We start from the raw sequence: 27,754 nt of genomic DNA on the forward strand, positions 1-27,754 counted from the left end.
GTCGGTGCGGACTCGCCTGTGTGTTCCGAGTATGGGCCTATTTCTATTAGGGCCAAGTAATGTTTAATCCTTCGACCATGTAGCGTTTTTGTTTAAATAGAAAAAAATGTAAAGCATGAAAATAGATATATGGGGGTGGATATATTTTTTAAGATCTTCGTGATTTGGGGGGGGGGGGGGGGGTTTCATCAGATTTGAGATTCTCCGTTAATATTATTTTGTTGTATTTAATATTCAATAAATATTAAATTCATGTGAATATTGAATTTTATTATAACTCTCATCCATGATTAAGAAAAAAATAATCAAGATGTAAATTTAATAACAAATTTATTTTAAAAGACCTGTCATTAGAGAAACATGTATGACAAGAGACGAAAAAAAATATGAATATGTATAATTGGTTTGTGTTCCTAATGGAGTCGGGGGCATAGTGCCTTTCCCATCCACGTTTGAATATAAGGAAGAAAATGCATTTTATATTGTCTCCATTGAATTGGATTTTTTCGAATACAAATGGGTAGTTTATCTTAGTTCATCATTACTTGATTATAATAAAAAAATATTTAAAAAAAATAATTTTTTTTTATTTTTCATATTGTTTTAATATACTAATTTCAAAAATAATTTATTTTTAAAAAATATTATTTCAATATATTTTAAAATTAAAAATATTTTAAAAAATAACTTTAATAATATAAAATATATTGATACAAGATTTGTTAATAATGACCATCAAAATGAGAATGGAAGATTGTTGAGCACAAGAGTGCTCTTGAAAAGTTCTTTTTCGCAGTTCAATTCTTAAAGAAATTGCACCAATGGAATTGCCGTATAGTGATTTCAATTCTCAAGCTCGTGAATTCAATTCTTCAGGTCAAAAATCTTTTCAAATAAGAGAAATGGAAAAACTTGAAGAATTGAATCCATTTTCACCGAGTCATAATATTTCAAGAAATTGAAGATGAAAAAACCGCAGGGATATAAGTTGTTTATGGGAACATGTTCTTTATATGTATTTTTTTATATATAGAGATATAAATATTTACTCTAAAACTATCAGAAAGATAAAATTATTTTTTATGTTTTTATCTTCTTCTTTTCAGATGGACACGTTTTTTTGTTTACTATTTTCGTTTTTCCTACCCTACAACAATGACCAAACACTATTTTCTTTTGTTAGAAAACAGAAACATCAATGTAGACACATGCAATTCCCTCACTAACCAAACTGGATTTCTGGATTATGAGAGGGACATGTATGTCTTGTTGCTTATATTTGGAGGTAAATGTGTATTGTGGTATAAAATATTTTTTTATTTAAAAATATATTAAAATTATTTTATTTTATTTTTAATATTAGTATATCACAATTATTAAAAAAATATTAATTTAATACTTTTTAAGTAAGTTACATTTTAAAAAAACAAAAACTACATAGCTAAAAGATAGTTTTTTAAGCGCGCATCCACTTCAATTCCTAAATAATACGTATTTTCATAAAATAAAAAAAAAACAAAATAGTTAAGGAAGGTAATAAAATGTTTAATTCTTCAATAATGGATGATCATAAGCATATTGTCGGCAGAAATCAACACAATTGTCTACATCTCCATGTGTTGTCTTTCGAGTAAAATAATGATTGAAAGGTCCACGATAATATTAGTATCTGGCTAAATAATGAAAATCTATTTTTTATTTGCAATTAATAAATAAATTGAAAACTATATGAAAGATTTCTGACCCTAATCGTCGTCACTGCTGACTTGTTCAAAAGTTCAAGTTGCTTCTCAAATTCTAAGCCCATGTTTATTTTTTGAAAAGTAATTTTTAGAAAATTATTTTTTAAATTTTTTTATATTTATTTATTATTAGAAAAGTTGGTCAACAGAAAACACTTTCTAGATAACGAAAAACACTTTCCAGTCAATTTCAGTCAAAGAAATATTTGGTTTGGTTTTCAGGAAAGTGTTTTCCTTTTAGCTGTGTTTATTTTCCGTAAATTAGTTTCTGAAAAATCACTTTCTAAACTTTCTTGTGTTTGTTTGCCATTAGATATTTTCCAGTAAAAGGAAAATTTGACTTGGTTTTCAGGAAAGTGTTTTCCTGAAAAATTTAAAGGGAAAACACTTTCCGGAAGTTGTGAAATATTTAGAAATGTCATTATTTACTGACTATATCAAATTTGATCCTCAAACTTTTGATTGCTATATATATTTTGTTTTGAATATTTATTTTTCAATTTCATCTCTTAAAATTTTATTTTTATATTAACTTTGGTTCTTATTTTTATAATTGCTATTTACTTTTTCCTTATCATTTTTTTATTGAAATTTTTTATCTATCAAATTTGGTCCTCATTCTTTTTATTATTACTTATTTTATTTGAAATAATTTATGAAATGTTGATTATTATTATTTTAATTTCTTTATTTTTTATTTTTTTAAAAATTTTTTAGATTTGATCTCTATTATTTTGATTATTATTTATTTTATTTGAGATAATTTATGAAATTATATTTTTTTTTCAATTTTATTCTCGTTCAATTTTTAAATTTGTAAGATTTGTTCCTCATTATTTTAATAAACTTAAGAAAAATTAAATATTAATAAGTTATTTTCTAGCTCATTTTCCATGACATAACCAAACACTAAAAAATATTTTTTAATTTATTTTTTATTATACTATTAATTATCAGAAAACATTTTTTTTAAAATTCATTTTTTAAAAAAAATTAATTTTCAGCAAACAAACGACATAAATCTTCTTCTCTGTATAATTCCCTGCCTGCCTTCCACTCCGTCATCGCTGAACAACACCCATAGGAACAAAAATTTCCGGGTGGCACTTGAAGTCATGGCTCTTACCTGAATAATGGAAGCAATTTTAAATTGTGTTTACCTTAGCTTTAAAAGAGCTCACGACTCAAGAAAACAATAACCTAAAATTGTTAGGGGAGTGATACTATATAAAGCAAAATTTATTGTTTGCATAATTAAGATATAAGTTTTTTTTATATAAATAATACTCAATTTGTAGCCAAGAAAATCTCATTTCGAATTCTAGAGTTGTTTGAGCTATCTACATACGATTATATATGTACTGAATGTATTCTCTTGTATGTTTTTTTAAAGATTTTTTCGAGCCTTAGATATTCACATTTTCTTCCATGTACCCTTTTGTTACATTTTAGACAAAAATCCCTATAAATTAATAAAATAAGTTTTTATGGTATATTGGTTTTTCAAACTTTTATTAGTCTCCCATTTTTATTTTATTTTTTTACGTTTTTCACACGTTATTTCATTTTTTTCTGGATCTTTCGAGTTTTTGCGTTTCTAGTTTTTTCAAGTTCTTTGATCTTTAATTTTCTGATTTTTTCAAATTTAATTAATTCTTTAAAAAAAAATTCATTTTTTGTATCTTGAACATTATTTTTTTAGTGGTATGAGGGGGGGTTTTCACCAAAAAATAAGAAAAAAACATATGAGAAAAATATGAACATATAAGTTATATGAGAGTGATTTTTATTAAAAAAAATGTACATGAAAATTTACACACAATATACAAGGATAGATAAATATATTATCTCTGAAATCTACATGTAAAAGACACGTCTAACTTTTGACCAAAAACTTGAGTAAAATCATAAAATCTCGTTAGTGTGATTGTTTGTTTTTATTTTCATGATATCTCATTGACATTGGAGATATAAATCTATACGTGTGTTTGTGGATGTAATTGCTGGATTATTATTATTATTTTTTTAACCACATAGGCACTCTTAATAGAATTTAAAAGTATATTTGAGAATGTGATTGTAGTTTTTATTTTAAATATTTTTTATTTATAAAAATATATCAAAATAATATATTTTTTGATTTTTTTTAAAAAAATATTTTTGATATCAACACATTAAAACAATTTAAAAATACAAAAAAAAATATTAATTTAAAATAAAAAAATAAAAAAATTAAATTTTTTTAAAATACTTTTAAAATATAAAAACAAACTAGTATAATAATAAAAAAGTACCTGATTAGTAGGCTTGGTTGCAAGCTTTCTAACTAGTTATCTTCCCAACAAAATTTCATTTGAAAATGGCTTTTCTTGACGCCATTATCATAAAGATGAGTTAGATGTTAGCCTCTGACATCTTTTCTCAAATCATTATCCAAGATAAAAGTAGAAACTGGTGTTTGCAACAAGCTCACTAACCTCTTGAACTGGACAGGAGTACAGGACAACCTCAGAACTTGATTTTCTTTGCATACACAGCCATTGGTAGCATGTGGTAATAAGAGAGGTATATAGACACACTATTACATTATTTCGCCCTCCGCCGCGGTAAGATTATTTTTTTTTTTTTTTTAAGTATTAAAAATGTAGAAATTTTATGAAATCTTATTAAGTGATTTGAACTTCAAACCTAATAATCTAATTCCTTGTTTAACTTAAATTTCAAATTAAACAACATGAAAAATATTTAAAATGAATTTTTTAATTTAATAAGTTCAAAAAAAAACTTGAATGATTGATAAAAATATGATATGATTTTTAATAAAACTTTCAGATAATAATTTTTTTAATACCTAGACAATGCTATATTGGATTGATCTTGGTTACCCTACGATCTGAGTCGTGAACTTCAATGAGTTTAACAACTTTGTTATTTTTTAAAAAAATATTTTTATTTAATTTTATAATAAAATTAGATGATTGCAAAATTGACCACCATCCTTAAAAATAAATATTTATTTGAAATTGTGATAATCCTACAAAAAATAAAAAAAAAATAAACCATGAATTATATTTTTCAACTAATCTAGTATCAAAAAAGAATGAAACAAAAAACATTTAGAAAATTTAAATGACCAAAAACTAAAACAAATATACCAAGTTTAATTGAGTAAATTAGCTAAATTCATGAATTGAGTAACCTAAATCAATAATGGTTTCTAAAAATAATATATATTTTTTTTTATCTTTTATTAGATTATCCTATCCATATAGCCCTACTCGCAAGTTTTAATAATTTCATTAGTTTTGTTGGTGCTTTGTTTTTTAAGAGTTTTTTTAATTATTTTACATCTAAATTTTTAACGATTAATAGTCATTTTTTTTTTTTATGATATCAAGTCAAGAATTTTTCATCATTCCTTAAAACTATACGGGCAGCGCTAGAACATCTCTTATATATTGCAAAAAAAATCAGTCTGTCCACTGCGAATCGAGTGCTATCTTGTTAATATCTTAAGACATGTTTTTGCAGGGATTGAGAATAAAACGTGCCATTTCTCTGACATTGTATTTCACACTCCATCTATTCAAATTGTCTGAAAGATACCGATTCAACGTCTTGACAGTCAAGTCTTCTAATTGTCTTTAATTTTATAACCATACATAGTAAATACACAAGATAAGATCGTAAATTTAGATATCAGAAACCATTAAACCAGATATAACTATGAATTTAAAAAATAAATAAATCAATGACTCACATCATAACAACAATTATTATCGGTAGTAATCAAACTTGATCATATAAATGGACCCAACATCTCGCCAATAAAAAATCTGACCATGTAAATTTATCCGGGAACTTGCTAATTTAAAATATCAAGTGGCCGAATTTTTTCTTGAGCTCATTTAACGGCTGACTTAATTAAGGCTCCGTTTGTTTGCAGGAAAGTGAATTCCTTTTAAAAAGTGAATTTTGGGGAAAGTGAATTCCGAGAAAGTATTTTTCGATGTTTGGTAGTGTTATGGAAAATAAACTGGAAAACACTTTCCAGTGTTTGGTTATTTCATGGAAAATGAGCTGGAAAATAACTTATTAATATTTTATTTTTTTTAAGTTTATTAAAATAATGAGAAATAAATCTTACAAATTAAAAAGTTGAATGAGAATGAAATTGAAAAAAAAATATAATTTCATAAATTATCTCAAATAAAACAAATAATAATCAAAATAATAGGGATCAAATCTAAAAAATTAAAGAAAAATGAAAAATAAAGAAATTAAAATAATAATGATCAACATTTCATAAATTATTTCAAATAAAATAAGTAACAATCAAAAGAATGAGGATCAAATTTGATAAATAAAAAATTTCAATAAAAAAATGATAAGAAAAAAGCAAATTCAATCAAAATTTTGGGATCAAATTTGATATAATCAACAAATAATGACATTTCTAATTTTTTCACAACTTCCGGAAAGTGTTTTCCCTTCAAATTTTTCAGGAAAACACTTTCCTGAAAACCAAGCCAAATTTTTCTTTTACTGGAAAGTGTTTTCCATTTACGAACTTTCTACTGGCAAACAAAACACAAGAAAGTTTGGAAAGTGCTTTCCCGGAAATCACTTTCCGGAAAACAAACACAGCTAAAAGGAAAACACTTTCCTGAAAACCAAGTTAATTTTTTTGACTAAAATTGACTGGAAAGACTTTTTTTGAAAATGGTTTCCGGGGAAATACTTTGAAAGATTTTTTTAAGATGTTTTTTTTTTTAAATAACGTCATTTTATTTTTTTAAAAATAAAATAATATTATTTTAGAAATGACCCATCAATCAAGAACTCGCTGAGAACTACGCCATCCACCGGTGCTGAGGGTTCACACACAAGTCTCCTCTGTACCCTACCGCACAAAACCCCCCCGCCACCCCCAGCCCCAGCACGCAGAAATACGCAAAACACAACACTGTCCGTCTTTCTTGCATATATAGAAGTAGACTGTACTAGCTGGTAGCAGAGAAAATATTCCTCTGAAAGAATCTACACAATAAGAAAGAAAGAGTCTCCTCTGCTCCTTCACCTTCTTCTCAAATTCTTCTACAAGAATTAGATTAATGGAAGCAGCGGCGGCGTGGCAGCCACAGGAAGAAGGATTCAAGGAGATCTGTGGATTACTGGAGCATCAGATTTCACCAACTTCAACCGCCGATAAGCTTCAGATTTGGCAACAACTTCAAAACTTCTCTCAATTCCCCGATTTCAATAATTACCTTGCCTTCATTCTTTCTCGCGCCGAGGTAACCAGTTTTTTCATCAATTCTCCGTTGATAGTGGAGAGCATTGGTAATTTCTGAATTTAATTTATAATTGTTTAAATTGCAGGGGAAATCGGTGGAGATTAGGCAGGCGGCGGGATTATTGCTAAAAAATAACCTAAGAAATGCGTATAAAACTATGACGCCCGCGTATCAACAGTATATAAAATCGGAGTTGTTGCCGTGTTTAGGAGCGGCGGATAGGCATATAAGGTCGACGGTGGGGACCATTATTAGTGTTGTTGTTCAACTGGGTGGAATTTTGGGGTGGCCGGAGTTGCTGCAAGCTCTCATTACTTGTTTGGATAGTAATGATCTTAATCACATGGAAGGCGCTATGGATGCTCTGTCTAAGGTATTGTTGATTGCTTCTTTGAACTAGTTAGTGTTTTAAGTAAATTATTAGTGTTTGTTCTCCGGTGTGTGTGTGTGTGTGTGTGTGATGTTGATGAATTTGGACAACGAGAAAACTTATAAGAATGTAGTTGGTATGGTTTTTGTGGGAAATATATTAATGAGAGGATGTGTTTTCTGTTGAGTAGTGATAACTGCTGTATTAAGGCAATGCTCTCTTGATGTAGATTTGTGAGGATATTCCACAAGTTTTGGATTCAGATGTGCCTGGGTTGCCTGATCGACCCATTAAGATCATCCTTCCTCGATTATATCAGGTTAGATGGGTGTTTTCTCAGAGCTCTGAGATCATTTTGGAGGTTTTTCTTGTTTATGATCCCAACTAAGCTAATTTTGTTAACCTGGTTTTGCCATGAACAGTTCTTCCAGTCACCTCATACCTCACTGAAAAAACTTGCGTTGGGTTCTGTGAATCAATACATTATGTTAATGCCTGCTGTGAGTATTCTTTGTTACATCCATCTTGTTTCCCAGTAACTGCTAGATGCTATTTTGATTCTCAGAGACAATTGGTAAATACATATTTAAATTTTTTGCAGGCTCTTTATGCATCTATGAATCAGTATCTTCAGGGTTTGTTTGCTCTTGCTAATGACCAGGCTGCAGAAGTGCGGAAATTGGTGAATACTTTCTCATTGCCTCACCATGATTGGATCTAATTTACTTCAAAATAGAAATTTAGCCGCTTTTGATTTTTTTCTGTATCAGTTGCTGTATTCTGACCTTAAAATGTAGGGTTTTAATGGTACTATTTGTCGGGATGCATATATCATATCATGTTTCCATTCCTAGCACAGGAAAAAGAATTGAAATACAATCTTTGCTAACTATTCAGATTATTGCTTTTCTGTTTCACAAGTTTGGCTGTGCTGATCCATATATTTTCTAACTCCGTGCTGAACAGGTGTGTGCAGCTTTTGTACAGCTAATTGAGGTCCAGCCATCTTTCTTGGAGGTGAGTATCTTGTTAATTTAATCTCATGTATGTTCTTTCTGAATGGACTTGTACTGTCTGTTACCTCAGTTTCAAGTCCCTTATTATTTGTTTTTTACTTGCCTTGTTGCAATATTGAGCGTCTCAGTTTTATGTTACATAATTGCCTTATGTGCCATAATGTTTTATGCTCCCACTGTGCTTTTTTTTTTTCATTGATGTGACTTTTTCACTTTTTTTAGCCACATTTGAGAGATGTAGTTGAATATATCTTGCAAGTCAACAAGAATGGCGATGATGAAGTGGCTCTTGAAGCCTGTGAATTCTGGTAAACCTCCATTCCATAAATTACATGTTTGATAATTTTGTAGCTTTGACATCCTGGGTTGGAGAATTGGTTGTAGACACCATAGTACCTTGAAGTTGATTCCATTATGTATGAGATGGGATGTAGATTGCCCCCCTAATCTATTTGTTTTGTAGTTCTGGGTTTTTTTTTTTGCTTCCAAACTTTTGTTGGCAATATGAAACAGAAGTGCAAGTGACACTGTTAGTATTGGGATTGGAAAAGAACTTTTGCTTCTTGCCTCTCTCCAGTATTAACTGCGCAGATGTACAAAAACAAAAACATTTGGATTAGTGGTTGTTTTGGTTTGGGGTTGGAAAAAAAGAAGAAGAGGGGGTTTAATGATTTACATGAATTCAAGTTAGGAAAAATAAATGTTGAGGCAACCAATTGTGCTATGATTGTGTACATCTTTTATGAACTGTATAGTTGAAAATTTATGAGACCTTGTCGTAGTGTTCGGGGTGGTAGCGTAGTGAACTAGTAATGGTGTCAGTGGTAACATGATGGTGGTTTGTGATGGTGCTGATGTCCGTAGCACTCTTAGAGTGTTGGTGGCATTGATGGTCTGGTGATGTTTCTGTAAAGTTAATTTTAGCTCCCCTCTTTAAACTAGCTCCCTAGGTTAACAATTAGTCGTCATCTGGTGTTTTAATCTTAAATCTTGGTCTGGTTAGCATTTCATGTCCTGTTCCAAACTGTTTTAATCATGATCAACAAGATTAATATTTGATTCTCTTTAACCTTGCAAATGCAACTTAAGCTGCATGTGAGCTTATTTGCCGCTGCTGAACATTTGCATGCCTTCTCAGTTATTATAACTATTTATATGTCTTTCACTTCACACTGCCTTCTTAATATCAATTATAATCGCCAGGTCTGCATACTGTAATGCTCAGTTACCACTTGAGAACTTAAGAGAATTCTTGCCACGTCTGATTTCGGTACTGCATAAACCCTTTATACATTTGTTACCTTATTTTCTTCAGAGTCACATGCAACTTTTTTTCAAACCTCTGGCTAAACTTTTTCAGGTTTTGCTGTCAAACATGGCTTATGCTGATGATGATGAGTCGCTCGCTGAGGCTGAGGTAACTCTTTTGTGTTGTTTTATGTTTATGGACAATTCTGACTAGGTATTTGTTATAATTCTTAATTTACCTGGCATCAATTCATTGTTGCAGGAAGACGAGTCTCTCCCAGACAGGGATCAGGTTCAATCTGTTTATTTTTGTTTTTCAATCCCAGGGTGTTCTAGTTTGTTATATTTCTTGATAGATTTCATGCTTGAAGTATTGCATCTGAAACTATATTTTTTTTCTCTTTTGGTATAATTTCTACTCTGCAGGATCTGAAACCTCGGTTTCATACATCACGATTTCATGGATCAGATAGTGTGGAAGATGATGTAAGTTACAAAAATCTTGACATGTTTATTTAATGTGCTTCTCTAGTTTATGATTTGGTAAACTTATTTAAATTTGGTGTGCTTTAGGTGTAGAAAGACAAGGTCATTGATGAAAATCCTTATAAATCAATATTTTGGTACAATTAACAGGATGATGACATCGTGAATGTGTGGAATTTAAGGAAATGCAGTGCAGCTGCTCTTGATATTCTCTCAAATGTGTTTGGAGATGAGATTCTTCCAACATTGATGCCTGTTGTTGAGGTAGTTAACTTATTTGGTGTTAGATGCATTAATTTCATTGGAAGCACTGTTTTTGCATTTTACTTTTCATCTCCATTGTGCATTAGTAGAGATGTCTCCCTTCAAGTGCTATTGCCTTGATTTGTTACCCATCTTTTCCTTATTATTTTCCAGATGATTAACTGTTGAAACACTTGGTCCTCTTGGTTGATCAAAAGATCACATGGTTCCTGGATCAAGCTGTTGATTTGGATCTTGCAAGTTTGATTCATGTTGTTAAAGAACAAAGGCACTAAGGCAACATACATCTGTTATGTGTACAGGTTTAATGGCACATATTTCTATGGGAAGTTAGTTTAGAGATTGTGGGTGCAGTTGGTCCTCGGCATGTTATCTCTAGAGAATTGATTTTGAGCGTAGTGACAGTTGTAATGCTATAAATCTTGTTATACCAATGGTCATTTATCCCTTCATCCATACATAGCGGGGAGAGGTTAGATCTTTAGTTTGAGTCTTGCTTTGGCAATCTAAAGAACCGGAAAAGAAACTATGAAACCTCTTGTGAAAGAGCTGTTTTCTTCAACCATAATTATTATGTTATCACTATAGATCTCGTTATTCAAGAGATGTATGCTTATATCTATATGCTCAAGTTGAATAGCTATTGTAACTTAAAAAATATCTGCAGGCTAAGTTAGCTGCTAGCGGTGATGAATCCTGGAAAGACAGAGAAGCTGCAGTTTTGGCACTTGGTGCTGTTGCTGAGGGTTGCATTGACGGTCTTTATCCTCATTTGTCTCAGGTGATAATTTTTTGAAGTCTTAAAGCACATGACCTAGGTTTTGAGTATGATGGATGCAGCAATGACTTTATGTTTTCTAGGAAATCTGTTAAGTCATAACTAGTTCAGTATGGAAAGAGAGAAATATGATATACTTTTGAAGGCGTTAAGAGTCTGATATCAGAAATCATATCTGAAATTTTATGGAAATTACATATTTGGTGCATGGTGGCCTTCCAGTGCCTTGTGCAGTTAATGCATAACTTGATTTTTTTTTCATCGTTTGTTCTCTTGCTCTCATCCATTTACGTGGCTTGAAGCCACCTTTATCTCTTTCTCCCAGTGAAATTTTATTAGAAATGGCTGTGATTTTGCAGTTGCTGTATTCTTGATTGTGATGCTTGTATCTTCTTTGTTACACCATTTTATATTGTCATCCTTTTTCTTTATAGTACAGTGCTATTTTGCTAATTTGGTGATTCAGAATGTTTAGTCAATGCCAGAAATTTAAGTATTTTGTGCATGCAGATGGTGGAATTCCTTATTCCTCTATTAGATGACAAGTTCCCCCTCATACGAAGCATTTCCTGCTGGACAGTTTCCCGATTCAGCAAATACATTGTTCAGGTACATTTCATTTTTGTTAAAGCAGCTGTTTTTTCACAACAAGTGTGTTTGCTTCCTGTCTATATTCCTTACAACTTTATTGTCCTGCTTATTGTTACAAGGACATATGATCCATTGTCGCTTTTGATTCTGCATTACTCAGTTGAAAATTCTTCTCTTATCTATTCAGGAAAATGGCCATCAAAAAGGCTATGAACAATTTGACAAAGTTCTTATGGGTCTTCTACGGAGAATATTGGATACAAACAAGCGTGTGCAAGAGGCTGCTTGTTCAGCTTTTGCAACACTAGAAGAGGTCCTAATAGGTTCATTTTAATTGTTTCTTCTTTTTTCAATCATTTACATATATCTTAATGCTTTATTTGCATTTGCAGGAAGCTGCTGAAGACTTGGCACCACGTTTAGAGATTATTTTACAGCACCTCATGTGTGCTTTTGGGAAATATCAGGTTCCTTCTTGACACTAAAGCTCCTCTACTGTTAAAATGATTAGAAGTAATTTGGATGATTTCATTGATAAGTTCATAAACAGCTTATGGTTACTGTTAGACTCCACCTTTCATTTACATGTGTTTTTTGATCCAGAGACGGAATCTTAGAATTGTATATGATGCTATTGGAACTCTAGCAGATGCTGTTGGAGCAGAACTGAATAAGGTTTCAACATCATGTGATTGATCCCCCATTCTTGCTCCCTCAATTCCCTCTCCGGTCTCCTTTTAAGTGATGCATACAGTGGAGAATCTTCCTTGAAATTTAACTGAATTGATTATCTTGGTAATTTGCAGCCTGCTTATCTTGAAATTTTGATGCCACCATTAATTGCAAAGTGGCAGCAGCTTTCAAATTCAGACAAAGATCTCTTTCCCCTGCTGGAGTGTTTTACATCCATAGCACAGGTGTATTAATTTTCACTTTTTTGACCTTTATCTCTGTCCCTGTTGTTCACATGATGCCAATATTATGTTAGTGAAAGATGTGTCCTTATATGCTTTCAGATTTTATGGAAAGATGGGGATATGTTATTAAGATTGATAATCATCCCACCCTAATATATACCTGTGGTCATGGATTTAAGGCATTTTTTAAAGATCCATAGCTCAGACTATAGTGGGATTAAAGATGCACATTTCTTCTTCTTCCAGGCATTGGGTACAGGATTCTCTCAATTTGCTGAGCCTGTATTTCAGAGGTGTATAGCCATAATTCAGAGCCAACAATTAGCGAAGGTTTGAGCAAATTCTTTCATACAAAGTTTATGATTCAGAAGTGATGATTTGTTTTATGCTCATAGTAATTAAATTCTGCTTTTGAGTGGTTTTTATCTTTGATTGTACTTTATGCGATTGAGTGCTGGCCTCTACTGTTTGACAGTTTATGCACCACTAACCATGTTTTATAGTTTCAACTTTCAATCATGCCTCACATTTTATTGCCTATTTTCTCATTGACTGTTTTAGTAGTGATGGGACAACCAATGAGCATTGGTTCCTCTTCACTATCAAGAGGCCAAGCCTGCACATGGTGTGCTGTATTGATGGGCCACCATGCGAAATTATGACTCATGTTACTCTTTCGTTGCCCAACAAATGCAAATAAAAAGTTTGCTTGCTCAACCCATGACTTCAAGATTTTATTCTAAAAGGAACTTATATCCCCTTGTGGCCAAGTTGCTTGTCTTGTTGAGATTTCTTTACTTCTAGTTGCCTTTACCACAATCTTGTTTGGTGGCTCCTATTATTGGATAATGGATTTTTAGAGATTCAGTAAATTTTTATTGCAGGTTGATCCTGTCACGGCTGGGTTTCTGTATGATAAAGAATTCATTGTTTGCTCAATTGATCTTCTCTCCGGAATTGCTGAGGGTCTTGGTAGTGGGATAGAAAGTTTGGTAATCCTCTTCTTCTAAACCTTTTCTTCTGTTGTGAAATTGTTCATTTTGTTCTCCTCTGTACGAAGTTGGTTCAACTTCTGCCAAAAAAAAAAGGGTACAGCGCAATTTTCTGTTATTTCCTTTCATACTATCCACCCATGAATCAATGCAAAAATTTATTGTGTTCAGTGGGCTTATAGCTTGGTTGCTTTGGTTTGGAATGCAATTTTGCTACCTTGCTTTGGAAAGAAAGGAGTACTTTGTTTAAGATTTAACAATTTGCTTATTCATCCTGGATATAGCACTGATGGAGTGCATATCGTATATTTACTTGCTGACCATGGATTGCGTTGTGTGCATTTGATGCTCTATAATCATGCATTTTGCTGCAAACATGTCTTCCTTGTTGAATAATCTAATGAAGTTCCATCAGCAGGTTTCACAAAGCAATTTAAGGGACCTGCTTCTGCAATGTTGCATGGATGATGCTTCTGATGTTCGGCAAAGTGCTTTTGCACTCCTTGGTGACCTTGCAAGAGTAAGTTGGAACTACATCCACCCGCTGACTGAATTTAACTTTCCTCTCCACTTCCTTGCTGCTATTTCAGAGCTGGGAAGTTTAACTCTTGTGACAGTCTAAAGAAAAGGCAGCTAGGTAACCCTGGGCCACAAGATTAGTGACCGGCTCTTGGGTTCTTCATTATTATTTTACCTTTGGTAAATATCAATGCCTTATGGTGATTTTTTTGATCTAGGTATGTGCTGTTCATTTGCGCCCCCGATTGACTGAGTTTCTTGACATTGCAGCTAAACAACTGGTTAGTGAATCTCATGTCTTGATTTTATGAGCATTATAGTTGGCCAGCAGCTTATTTGCATAACAAAAATACTTCATGCAGTACACTCCTAAGCTGAAGGAAAGCATTTCAGTAGCAAATAACGCATGTTGGGCTATTGGAGAATTAGCAGTTAAGGTCAGTAGATGGCTTTTCTGCAATGTATAGTTGACTAACATTCAGTAGAATGTAAGAGTGAAGTATGTTTTAACGTTATAGCAGTTTTATTTATTCTTGTCGGGTTCCAAAGTTTCAGTATTGTTGTGGTGTGGTCCTATTGTCAAAATTTCTGATGGTGGTGGATGGAAAATTATGGCATATAATGAATTCAGTATCTTGTTATCATTTTTTTTCTGCCTCATCTTCGTTTTTCATCTGCATGCCATGACTTGGAAAATTTAAGACCCAGTTGGGAAATGGACAAAGAGGTTATTGGGTGAACCTAGGGCATAAAATGCACTTCCTTTAATACAATGAGACTTGCTGTTCAGCTCTCTTCTTGTTTGTTTTCATTTTTTTTAATTAACGGTGAAAACTTTTGATTTTGTGCTTCTTACAATGTCAGGTTCATCAAGAAATCTCTCCTATTGTTATGACTGTCATGCCATGCTTGGTTCCAATTCTCCAACATTCAGAGGTAATGGTCTCCATGTTATTATTGTGTGTGCGTTTTGCTCATGATATTTATGATGTGATTTCTGGTGTTGAGCAGGAACTGAACAACAAGTCACTCGTAGAAAATAGTGCAATCACACTTGGGAGGCTTGCATGGGTTTGTCCTGAAATTTTATCCCCGCACATGGAGCATTTCATGCAATCATGGTGCATTGCTTTGTCCAAGTAAGTATTAGTCCATCTTCATCTATGTTCATGGAACATTTCTTGCAATCATAAAATTAACAAAGGATTAACATTTGGCAGGATACATGATGATATTGAGAAAGAGGATGCCTTCCGAGGTCTATGTGCAATGGTATGCCTTTTATTCTCATATTTTTTTTTTATTAGAATTGGATGCATAATTAAACTTATGGTTGGGTGTTCTAAACATCTCAGGTCAGAAGAAATCCTTCTGGAGCTCTAAGTTCACTTGTTTTCATGTGCAAAGCGATCGCAAGTTGGCATGTAAGGATGGTGTTGCTGCTTGAATCTTATGTGTTATTTTTTTTAAATGATTTCATATGTTATTGCCTGGAAACCTATTTGTGTAGGAAATAAGAAGTGAAGAGCTACATAATGAAGTTTGCCAGGTGTTGCATGGTTATAAACAGGTCAGAAATACATCTCACTTGTTTGATATGATTTACCTAATAAATTCTGGCCACGTTTCAATGTCATGGAAGTCAAGTATTTTGAAAATGATATTGATAACCCTTGGAAATATGGTGCAAGCTATTTGATTTCTTAATAAAAAATTTCTAGTAAAAATCCCTTTTCAGATTGTTTTATCTGCGGATGAGGACATGAAGCTTGCAAATTTGTGCAGGCAAAATTAAAGTGGAAAAAAACCCTACTATCTCCTACCCTTTGCCCTCCTTCACTAGGAAAAGAGAAAGGAAAATGAAAAGAACAACCTAAAACCTAAAGCAAAATGGATTTGTTTTGGAATTATTTCTTCCAAAGCAGTTGAAATCATTTACTCAATCCTGTTCTCTGGATGTGTGTTCAAGAACTTCTCGGTGTAGAATTTTCAATACAAAGGGGATCTTCTTTTATATCACTGTGTACATGGTTAATGTAAATTCATTTCCTATTATAATAACTTATTGGCAACATAGATTCATACATGATTGTTTGACAATGAATGTGATTACAGATGCTCAGGAATGGAGCATGGGACCAGTACATGTCTGCATTGGAGCCCCCAGTGAAGGAAAAACTCTTGAAATATCAAGTGTAAACCTATTGTGATCTTTTTTTTGCCGGAACTCATCTTCAGCTTGTGGTTCTTTTGAGCTAACGCCTGCATTATTCGTGATCATCATTTTGTGCATTTTCCTATGAGTTGAGTTGTGAGGTACTATTTAAGGCATGGACCAGGATGTCGTCGCGATTTTTTTTCGGACAAAGCATCAGTGTTGCCGTATTTTGTAGAAGCTTGAAGCTGATCCTCTTCAAAACCCAGACAGTTTTTGGTTTTAGAAAAACTATCGTTTGGGGTTATGGGAATGATGTAAAGTGGTGCGGTTTTCCAAGCTTTTAGATAGATGGTGGTTTCAGATGGGTTAATAGCGAGGACTTCAAGCTTCAAATATTTCTCTTCCTTTATCGGTCAAGATTATTTCTGTATTTTTTCGGTTTCAGTGGGATAGGTTTCTGTGTGATTTCCACACGTTTTTTCTGGTACAAGGGGTTTTGTCATCGTTCCCCAACTGCTAGAAGTTTTCGGCTTCACATAATCTTCCCCAAAGTTCGCTACAAAAATAGGGGGATGGATTCATTGAGAGATTTGAGATTTGACTTGTGGGGGCAGTGATGTACCATGTAAAATTCTTTCTTTTGGATTTTGAGTGTAACAATACCCAATTTGCTGTTAAATCAGAAATTGTTAATTACCTTGATCATATAATAAAGCTTTCTTCTTTCTGGTTTGAGAACTTGTTATTTCTGACATCAGCTTATGGTTTGCTGGGTAGTGAACTTGCCTCGTAGTATTCTCTATTGCTCACTTGCAATCCTGTTTGGTCAGACTAGAATTCATATCTCTGTTTGAGTTCAGTCCTCTAAAAAGGTGGGTTTTCCTTAGAAGCGAAGCTAACACGGCACAGAACAGAGTCAACTGAAGCCAGGGCAACAATCGGCAGCGATTGGAGATCAAGGTACACCATTATATGTAGTCAACTAATCCTTTAAAGCCAGATCAAGGTACACCATTTGATACTAGCAAATCCCTACCGTGGCTTTTGTAATTGTGATGACTTAATTATAATTATATGATCATCTCTACCTTTCATATAACTACTTCACCACCACGTCAACATGGATTTAGGTTATTTGGTATTCCTATATGGTTGGCGAACGACCTAGGAAATGTGACCTGTTAGCTCATATTGGAGATCAAGAAGTCTTTGTTTTATAACTTTGTATAACAGTGTCAAATAATTTTTGAATACCAATTGCCAGCAAAGAGTCAGATTCTTTGCTCATTAATGGGAGACATACATACATTTTTGTGGCTGGAAGAACTGATGATTTTTGGCTGCTGCCAATTCTAACCTTTCCCAATTTTCTTTCCTCTTGATATCTTCTTGGCCAGCTAAGTACTCTTTGTGGGCTATTTCTTCCAGGCACTTGTCATATAAATTTGGATCCATTTCTTCTATCATTGTCTTCACAGTTTCTGTCAGTTGTTTTACACTCTTGCTCCAGTGCCACTTCAGGTTCTTCTCTACGCTTTCTACTACCACAGGAAACACCTCTTCCATCATTGATGATGCCATCTTCACAAAATGTTCATTGTTCCACACGTATAGTGCACGTTCTGCAACCTGAATTTCAAGTTATTTCGGCCTTAGGGTATTATGATCATTAATAATTAAACCTTAATGACATCCATAAAGGGAAAAAAGAGGGACAGAAAATGAAAGAAACCTATAGAAGAAAGCTTCTTGCAGATGTATAGCAGATGCAAAAAAACCTCAAGACCCTGAATTGTGGTCACAACATCCGCTTGTAAACAACGCAATTAATCTTAACTAACTAACAGGTTATCTCTTAACATCATCAAACAAAATGCATGGGAGGTTTTGCGAGGCCTGATTGTATATCTTGTAGCCACTTTCAGGACCTTTTCCCTGGGAGGAAAAGGAGCCTTCAGGAACCAGTAGAGCATGATTTACTGTTTCATGAACCCAAAGCACAAAAAGAATTAAAAAGGTACGTACTGAATCATTTTCCTTTCTCTCACGAATTGTGATGGGAGAATGTGAGAAAGGGAAGGTTGAAATCCCAAATCCAAGTGGCCGAGAAACTATCAAGGAATTCTTATGAGGATGTATCATGGATCATAATTAGCTTACCTGTGAGTTCAAACTGTTCAAGCATCTCGAAATTTGGGTACATATAAGCAAAGCTAACTTTCTATAGTGATCAGGATCTATATTCTCCACCAGTTCCTCCAATTCATCAATGAGCAGAACTTCTTTCTGACAATTTGTGGCAGGCCAATACTTTAAGATCCCTCTAACAACAGTCCCACCAAGCATTGGTTCCTTCTGCACAAATTGATTTACACAATAAGCCAGCTGTCTATGGTAAACTGGCATCCCCTTGGCCTTGTGCAAAGGAATAAGCACTCTCATCAAGAACAGCTTGTGCTCTTCTTTCAGTGGGACAGCAAAACCATTGATGATGCTTCCCCATATCTCAAGTAGCTCACCAATCCCAGAATGCTTCTCTGACTCGAAAACATAGTGCAAGAAAACATCATTCATAGATTTCCTCATGATTGCCCTGTAGAAGGTGAACTTGGAATATATCCGGTGGTAAACATTCTTCAGACGATCGCGTTCTCTTGGGTCTTCGGACTGAAAGAGGGACAGAAGGTTGACAAGGAAACGTTCATCGACATAACCACGGAGAACTTTGGGATCAATACTGAGGACTAGTCGAAGCAGAATGTCGTAAACTACTTGCAGGTGTGGCCAAGCAGGCGAGAGAGTGGAAACGAGGTCTTCATCCTCAGGTAATTCACAGACGACGGTTCGTTTGGCAGATGGCGGGAGAGGCCTGAAAAGGTTTGCCGATAGCATAGACACAAGAGGGCGTATAATTTCTTCAGGCAGGGGCTTTTTGGGTTTCTTCATGAAAGAAAGAAGCTGGAAGAGCTTTAATCGCTTGACATCTTGCTCTAAGGGAGACTCCAAAGGATCAGTGAAAGTGAAGATGGAGCAACAGTGAGATATAATAGACACGATTTCTCCATATTCAGATTCAATGATAGACTGCTTGCTACTTTTGGGACTGTAAATCTTAGTGCCACTGCTATTGTTGGCCTCCAAATCAAAGAGGTGTTGAAGGGTGGCAGATTTTTTTATTGCAGAAGCTTTCGGTGAGTTTCTGAGAACACCCATTTTCTCCCTCTTATTCTCTTCTTTGCTTAATATTTCTATCACAGGTGAGGAACTAGAAGAGCCTGGTTATAATTTTTTTTTCAAACGCTGAAAGAAAGAGAGAATGTTTTCGTGTTGCTTTCGATCTATATTGCCTTTTAGGTCATGCAAGAAATGCCAAAAAAGACAGCGATGTTTTATAGACAAGAAGTTGTAACATCCGAAGAAAGGAGTATATAAAATTTCCCAACCCACAAGTAACAAATGCGACAAGACATTACCTGCATTAAGGAGTCTTTCGTCGTTGTAGCTACTCATTTGGATGATTGCCATGTGGTGGGTTTCTTTAGTTACTGACAGCTTGTTGCAGCTCACATGGAGGCACGAGCAAGTGTGAGTCTTTTATTTAATGCAATCCATCGTCACAAAGATGTGCCCCGCGCAAGTTAAAGGCATGGGTAGGTTATAGCCCACTTCAACATTTTATCAATATTTTTTTAACTATATAAAAAATTTATAATTTATAATTGAATTGTTAAAAAATTCTAAATATTTACATGGAGCCTTCTAATATAATGTTTTATCTTGAGTTAAAATTTTAGAATTTTTTAAAAAAATAAAAAATTTAATAAAAAATTATAATTTGACCAGTTTTACATTATTGGGTGTAATTTTCAATCCGACCATTAGATTAAGTTGGATTTTTACGAAGAATATTAAAATATATTAAATAAAATTTGGTTCAAATTTTAGGATGAACGGAACTTGATAGCGCTAATAAAAAAAAAAGACCGTCAAATAAAAGCAAAACAACTCATTAAGGATAAAATAGTTATTTGCTATTAAAAAATAAAATAAATCAACTCTTCCTTTTTTTTTATATATTGCCGATTGGACAGAAGTATAATAGGAAAAGAAAGAAAATAAAAGGTGAGAAAGAGAAAAAGAAAAATAAGGGGAAAAACATAAAAAAAATCCAAAAAAAAAGAGAGAAAATAACTTTGTAAACTTTAAAGTTCAATTTATAAAATACTAATATAAGAAAGAATCAAGTGAAAGAATGAGGAATTGAGAGAGAGAAAAAAATTAATTTATTTATTTTTCAGTTTACATGAGATTATTATTTTATCCCAGTTGAGGAGTTGTTACAATATCGATTCAGATTCAATTATAAATAAATTATATTCTACAAAACATCGAAAGATGTAACTTTAAGAATAAGTTTATTTTTACTTTTACTTTAATTTTATGTATTTTTAATTTTTTTTTTTTATACTTTAGATAATATATTTAAATTAAAACTTTATTATTAATTTTAGAAATTTTTATATATTAATTAATAAATAATTTTAAAAAATATATTTATATATTTATTTAATAGCTCAGGACAGATACGTCGCTCCGCATTTTCCCGTCCGTCTCTGCATTTTGCACCCTGGGGCCAAGGTCCTTCATGTTGTTGCTGATTATTGCTGCCGGAGTCTTCAGTCCGGTTCTCCAGGTATCCTTTACGCGCAAGGCCAAATCGGAAAGGGAGTTTCCGATCAACTTCTCCGACACGGCCTCGTCAGTACCTCTCCTTTACTTGTTGTAAAATATAATATTTCTTATTGCGCGCGCGAAAATATTCTATCCCACGCGCCTTTTACACATACCATCTTTCTTCATTACTTCTCCTTTAAATATGTTTTTCATATTTGAAACTCTCGTGATTGAACTCATGTATCTCTGTACTAGTAGGAAAAAAGATCGTTTCTCTCAGTTCAAAACGACGCGTCTCGTTTGCTTCTTCCTTTTCTATCTTTTCTGGCTAGTTTCTAGGAGTGCATGCTCCGATGCGGGTGGCTAGCCTGCTGCTCATGGCTGTTCTATGCGAGAAAGCGGAAGGTTTTCTCGTTTCTCATCTCCTTTCATGTTTGTGCTTTCAGATTTTCCTTTATATATCCTATTTCTCCCCCTTCTCCTTCCCCTTGCTCCCACCCTACCATTAGATCATCTTGGGTTTCTGTTATTTGAACTGTTTTCTCTACTAAGCTTTCGGAGCTCCTTTACTTGTCCATCCTTTCACGATCCTTCTCTCGCAGGTCCGTACTTCTTTCTTCCTCTTCCCCTCGTTAAATGAAGGATCCTTCTCGGAGTTCAGGCGCCGGCAGCAATAATCAGCAACAACACTTGATGTTTTTTTTTTTTTTTTTTTTATATAATAATCTTCTTGTTTTGGCTTTTACGTAAGTGCACAGAGGTCAGTGATGATAAAACTGAAGGAATTTTTCTCAACCACTTTACAGGGTGAAATAATGAGCCAAGGTTTGGACCTTCATTAAGCCTTTTCTGAAAATCTATTTGAAAAGCAATCACTTTTCAAACACCTTTTAAACTGAACATTCAATTTCTGGAGCCTAGCCAAATGGTATAAAGGAACACGACCATTTTCATATATACCTAACTCAAGAAATAAAATCAAATTTATAGATTAAAAACGTTTTCTTTTTAAACTGCATTCTTCTAGTAAGGTTTATATATATATATATAATATAAAGAAATTTCCTTCCCACTAATATATGTAACAAACGATTTTTCTCAGCAATTTTTTAATAAGACTTTTATTGTTTTTTCTTTATTTTTAGATTTTCTAATTTGTTTAGATTAGTTTTTAGGTTTATACAAAGAGTTATAAAATCTTTTAAAGAGACAAACTATTTGAACATAAATATTTAATAATAAAATAATAAATTAAATTTTACGTGACCATGCTATCCAACTTCAATCCCTCTAACTTATGTTTAAAGGCACATGACAGATATCATTAACCTTTACTTGGATCTTTTTCTATTTTATTTATTATGGGCCTATTGGGCCTGGTTACAAAATGGGTTTGACAAATATCTATGAGTGAAATGGAGCTACAAGACGAGGCTATTGGTTACATGGCCCATTAACCTTGATTACAGAATGATGCCAGCACTCCTTCCTTGATTTTTAAAGAAGTTATCATTCAATACTTTTATAGTTTATATTCTCTTTCGTACAAAATTGAGTTTTATAAGAAATTATTAGGGTGGAGTCCACTTTTATATACAAGAAAGTCTTAATTCTGAATCACAATTTAAAAATTATGACAATTCGAATTCTTAATAAGAAAATCACTCTAACTCACTTGTTATATGACTTAAAATTACTTATTTTATAAGTTTTTTTCAAATATTATTTTGTTTACTATTCATAATTATATTTATCATATGAAAATTTATCTTGGATTCGGTCAATAGTAATATATTTTTATTAAAATAACAATGAATTTGAATTGAATAATTAAAAAATTAATCGAGTTTTACCAAGTTAAAATTTTATTAGATTTAATTAAAAACTAAATTCAAATTAGATTTCTACTCTCGTGTTTTTAAAACTACAATCAAAATCCTGTCAAATAAAAATAACTAACCCTAAAAGAATTCTAGATCGTTTCAAAAACTCAAATCTGTGTGGGATTTTAACGTTGATGTTTTTTCTCAATTTGGACACTAAGTTTGATTCAGGTTCCATAAAAGGAAAGTGGCAGTGGATTTTTTGGTCATGAATTTATGATGCTTCCTCGCTTTGTGCAACAAAGTTTGACCGCCCAGACCACGATTAAACTGCCAGCTTTGTATCCCTGTAATTCCCAACTGCGTCAAGAAGAAGACCGATCGCCATAAATACATAAAATCGGGTTAAAAAATTAACAAATACAATACATCAATTAGTTCTTAAAACCCCAGAAAAATAGATAAGGAAAGAGTATGACACTCAAATCAAAGAGGGGCAGCATAGAAGAGAGAAACTTGGAGCGTAACATGTGAGAAATCTCACAGCACAGGACTACACAATTGTGCCACGAGGCACAAAGAGGAAGAAACTTGAATTTTTTTTGAGTGGTAAGTATTTTTTTTTCTTTTTTTTTTTTAATGACAGATTAAGTATCCCTGTCAAGAGTATTAGTGAGCTATAAACTCTTTGATCTCTCCTATTTTGCAAGAGTTTCAATGAACTATGGTGGGGTTTGAAATTGAGTTTTCAGGTTTTTACCTCTTTAAAGTTTAAACCTCTTTTCTTGCAACAAACCTATTATTTAATTTACAGTAGGTTAGGGTTTTTTTTCATGTTTTTTCCCTCAAGGAAAACTTGACCCCACCAGGGTCTTTTTCAAGAGCCTTTCTACAATAAGATTAATCAAAAGAGAAAAGAAACCAACTTTTATCTTAGAATATTGATGATATAAATCTTTAATTATATTCTTAAAGGCTATATTTCTTTTTTGAGTGATAAAGTTCAAACCTTTGCAATTGATAATTTCTTTGTGTCTTTGTAAGGATTTAGGGTTTAAGATTTAATGTTTAACGTTACTTTTTTTCAAGCGTCACTCAATTGAAATAGTTCAGCTGACAATTTTTCTTCTATTAACTTCATCTCAGATTTGAAGAGTCCAAATTGGTTTTACACCAAGGGATTTGAAAATCAGAGTAGGAGATGCCTCCACTTTAAAAGTTTTAACAATATTTTTTGTCAGAAGTGGACAAGAATTCTCACTTTGAAGCCTATTGTTGAAGGTGAAGGACCAGAGGAAGTTAGTTCCAGATTAAATTGAATTGAATTTTCGGTTAGACATGGCACGAAATACTGATGGTCACAGTAAAAAAATAGCAGAGGCATCCATGGCAGTGGCGCGTTTTGGCTTCGCCGAAGAAAAGGTTAAGGAAACACTAAAAAGACTGGTAAAATTGTATAAAGATGACTGGAAGCTCATTGAAGAAGATAATTATAAAGAACTGATTTATATTCTAACAAAGGAGAGTAATGAGGAATCAAACTTGAATCACAATTTCGAACACCGACATGGCCAGGCTTCATTTTCTGCTGTTAACTTTGCTAACAAAAAAGCTAAAATTTTGGGTTCTAGTCCACCAGCTCAGGATAAAGGAAAGAGTCTAGAATCTCCTCAAGCTGCTGCTAGAGGAACAAGATCAGATTTTATGAAGGATAAAGTTATGGAGGATAGAGTACATGAAGGTGTTTCCAATTCATCACAGTTTGATATTGCATCTTCAGTCAATGCAGAAGTGAAGGTCTCCTTAATTTGTAACTCTTCTGGAAATTCTTATTTCAGACAACGGAGTTTGGATGCAGTTCTAGAAGAGGTGGAAGATGAATGCCGCAAAACATATGGAATCCAGAATCCTGATTTCTCTTTGGTGAAGTTGATGGAAAAGGTGTGCCGGTTCTTCTTGGAGATGGACAACGGTTCTAGCAGTGAAACTGGGAGAAAAAATTGTGAGAAATCAAAGCAGCCTGAAGGAAAAGAAGTTGTAACAGATGATAACGAGAACAACTCTACATTGGAGACGAGGAAGGTTCTACAAGACCCACAATCTTCAGAACCACAGATGATGGAGGCTGTCCTTCAAAAGAAATACCCCATTTATCTCAAAGATATATCTCGTGGTGAAGATAATATACCAGTTCCCCTAGTGAATGAAAGCAGCACACTAGAGTTGCCAGATTTTATCTACATAAAAAATAACATGGTATACCAAGGTGGCCATGTTGATTTTTCTCTTGCTCGAATATCAGAAGATAACTGTTGTGCACAATGTCTTGGAGATTGTCTATCCTCAGACTTGCCTTGTGCATGTGCTGCGGAAACTGGTGGCGAGTTTGTTTACACGCAGAAGGGAATGCTGAAGGAAGAGTTCTTGGATGAAGCCATTGCCGTGTCTCTGGATCCTCAAAGAAAACACTTCTACTACTGTGAAATCTGCCCCCTGCAGAACGAACCGCGATCGAGATATGGGAAAATAAAACGATGCAAGGGCCATTTAACTAGGAAATTTATAAAAGAGTGCTGGAGTAAATGTGGATGCAATAAGAAATGTGGAAATCGTGTTGTCCAGCGAGGGATACAAGTTGCTTTGCAGGTCTGAGTAAATTCCTGTTAGATACCTCAGCATGTTCATTTAGAAGCCATTTAGTGTTTGTGTCCTTTTTTCTTCATGGCATCTTTTTGTGTAAGAACTACCAAGTTATGTATATATTATCTAGGTTTTTGCAGCACCTGAAGGGAAAGGGTGGGGTGTTCGATCTGTGAATGCCTTGAAGAAAGGTACTTTCATTTGTGAGTATGTAGGCGAAATTGTGACGAACCAGGAACTGTACGAGCGAAACAATGAAAGGGCTGCTAAAAAGGAGAGGCATACTTATCCAGTGCTGCTGGATGCAGACTGGGGCTCTGAAAGGATACTGGAGGATGAGGAGGCCCTTTGCTTGGACGCAACAGAATTTGGAAACATTGGCAGGTTTATCAATCACAGGTACTTCCATAGCCCTCCTGACACTTTCATACCTTGCCTCTACTTGATTAAGAAATTTTATAGGTGCTATGTTTTTACCATGCATGAGTGTGGATATCTTAATTATACTTTTTTTTTTTGTCAGATGTTATGATTCTAACATGATTGAGATTCCAGTGGAAGTGGAGACTCCGGATCATCACTATTATAGAGTATGAAGCTTTAGATTCTCGAGCTTGAGTTGCGTTTAGCTAGTGTCTTATGACAGAAGAGATAAATATAAAATAGAAAAAAAAATGTTTGATTGAAAGAACAAAAACAAAGACATGAAATAAGATGTTTCTGTGATAATTTTGAAATGAATTTCTGTTTTTTCAAAACAGAAAGTATAAGGGACAAGTCCCTTTTGTCTCCATTATCTCATTTCTACTATCTCGTAACAGTAACCAAATAATACCTCGTGTTCTTCTTTTTCTCAGTGAAATAGAATCATATCTTGAATTCCGTGGATGTAAGGGTTCAATTGTTTATTTTTTCTACTTATCATGCAGCATGCTTTTTTCACAACTAGAGGTATTGAGCCGATGGAAGAGTTGACATGGGTAAAATTTCGCTCCATCTTATATCACGTGCTTTGTTCAGTAAACAGAACAAATTTATTTGGCATCTGTTGACTTTAAGACTATATATTGCAGATTTGCAGTGTTAATGAATGTTTATTATTGCAGGATTATGGTATTCAGTTTGATGACAAGCATCATCCGATCAAAGCATTCAAATGCAAGTGTGGAAGCACGGGCTGCCGTGACAAGAAAAGACGGCATTAATCTATAGATCAAAGTTAATTTTTAGTTGCTGCATAATGAGATGGTAGTCAGTTCTGAACCAGGAAAGGGAAATATCATACCATTGTGTGGTTCAAAATAAGAAGAAAAACCTCATGGATTAGCCGCCATTGAGGAAAATCATTGAACTCTTTTGATTTCCTATCTTCATTTTATCTGAGGATACATTACCTTTTAATCTTGTATCCATCTTTTTTCCTAAGTAATAGGATCTTTTTTTTTAACCAGCATACCCTTCCAATCCATATTGAAAAGGGTAGGGATTCACAGGTTTTTTGCTGTCGAATTCTAACCATTGATGCTTACTTCTTATTTTCTTCCATCTTTCTCTGTCGAATTCCCCATTCTTCAGTGATTTTGTGTCTTAACAAGCAATATATTAATTCAACAAAACTTGGATTTAGCAGAAGCACAATAACATGGAACTGACAGCAGAATGGAGGAAACAAACAGGATTGATGAGATGCAAGTTGTAAGGAAAAACCTTTCTAGATGTTAGCATGTCAGCAGTTAATATAAGAGCTCTTCAGGAATACTTTGGAGTGCAGGAGTCCAAGAACGCCGGCAACTCCCCTTTGCTGCATTGGATCTTGAAAGATGCTTTCTTCGCAGAAGATTTAATCGCTGTTCGAGGGACAAAGATGATGCTGGTGAATATGATGATTGATCAGTACTGCTCTCGCAACCTCTCATCAGCTCTAACATTTGCTTTAAATCTTGCTTCCTTACCACAAACTTCATCCTCACAAATCCATCTTCATCTTCATTGGTGTGTGAAACAACATTTCCAGCATTTACTTGTGCAATGGATTCCAACAAATTGCTCTTCAGACTCCGATGATTTCGAACTCTTAATGCTCGAAAATCTCTCTTCGGTGAGGCCTTCCCTTCTGAAACTTCCAAGCACCGGTCCATCTTTAATTTCCCCGTTAGTAGATTGATACGTGGTATAATGGATTAATGACTCCTGTATCTACCAGCCTTATATAGGAACTGGTTCTGAATCTTAATAAACT

General features: G+C 33.6%; 3 protein-coding genes across 3 annotated transcripts; 2 read left to right on the forward strand and 1 right to left on the reverse strand.

Annotated features, from left to right (window-relative positions):
* Positions 1–6,601: 6,601 nt before the first annotated feature.
* LOC118058851 (transportin-1) lies at positions 6,602–17,110 on the forward strand. The gene is made up of 29 exons (XM_035071620.2): positions 6,602–7,039; positions 7,125–7,412; positions 7,639–7,728; positions 7,832–7,909; positions 8,011–8,091; positions 8,376–8,426; positions 8,648–8,733; positions 9,629–9,695; positions 9,786–9,842; positions 9,936–9,965; positions 10,100–10,159; positions 10,310–10,423; positions 11,091–11,204; positions 11,712–11,810; positions 11,980–12,105; positions 12,185–12,259; positions 12,396–12,467; positions 12,599–12,709; positions 12,956–13,039; positions 13,594–13,701; positions 14,120–14,221; positions 14,439–14,501; positions 14,583–14,657; positions 15,085–15,156; positions 15,232–15,359; positions 15,441–15,492; positions 15,576–15,644; positions 15,731–15,790; positions 16,336–17,110. The coding sequence occupies exons 1-29, from the start codon at positions 6,857–6,859 to the stop codon at positions 16,417–16,419; spliced, it is 2,679 nt and encodes an 892-aa protein (XP_034927511.1). The 5' UTR covers positions 6,602–6,856; the 3' UTR covers positions 16,420–17,110.
* Positions 17,111–17,607: 497 nt separating this feature from the next.
* On the reverse strand, positions 17,608–19,739 carry LOC118058853 (serine/threonine protein phosphatase 2A 57 kDa regulatory subunit B' beta isoform). The gene is made up of 2 exons (XM_035071621.2): positions 18,539–19,739; positions 17,608–18,007 (listed from the first exon to the last, which is right to left on the reverse strand). Exons 1-2 carry the CDS (start codon positions 19,589–19,591, stop codon positions 17,666–17,668), a joined length of 1,395 nt encoding a protein of 464 aa, XP_034927512.1. The 5' UTR covers positions 19,592–19,739; the 3' UTR covers positions 17,608–17,665.
* A 4,377-nt stretch (positions 19,740–24,116) lies between these two features.
* On the forward strand, positions 24,117–26,955 carry LOC118059038 (histone-lysine N-methyltransferase SUVR4). Its single transcript, XM_035071846.2, has 5 exons — positions 24,117–25,521; positions 25,646–25,914; positions 26,039–26,105; positions 26,445–26,495; positions 26,622–26,955. Exons 1-5 carry the CDS (start codon positions 24,214–24,216, stop codon positions 26,718–26,720), a joined length of 1,794 nt encoding a protein of 597 aa, XP_034927737.1. The 5' UTR covers positions 24,117–24,213; the 3' UTR covers positions 26,721–26,955.
* The last annotated feature ends 799 nt before the right edge of the window (positions 26,956–27,754 follow it).

This window comes from Populus alba, chromosome 9 (assembly GCF_005239225.2).
Source record: "Populus alba chromosome 9, ASM523922v2, whole genome shotgun sequence".
NCBI classification, from domain to species: domain Eukaryota; kingdom Viridiplantae; phylum Streptophyta; class Magnoliopsida; order Malpighiales; family Salicaceae; genus Populus; species Populus alba.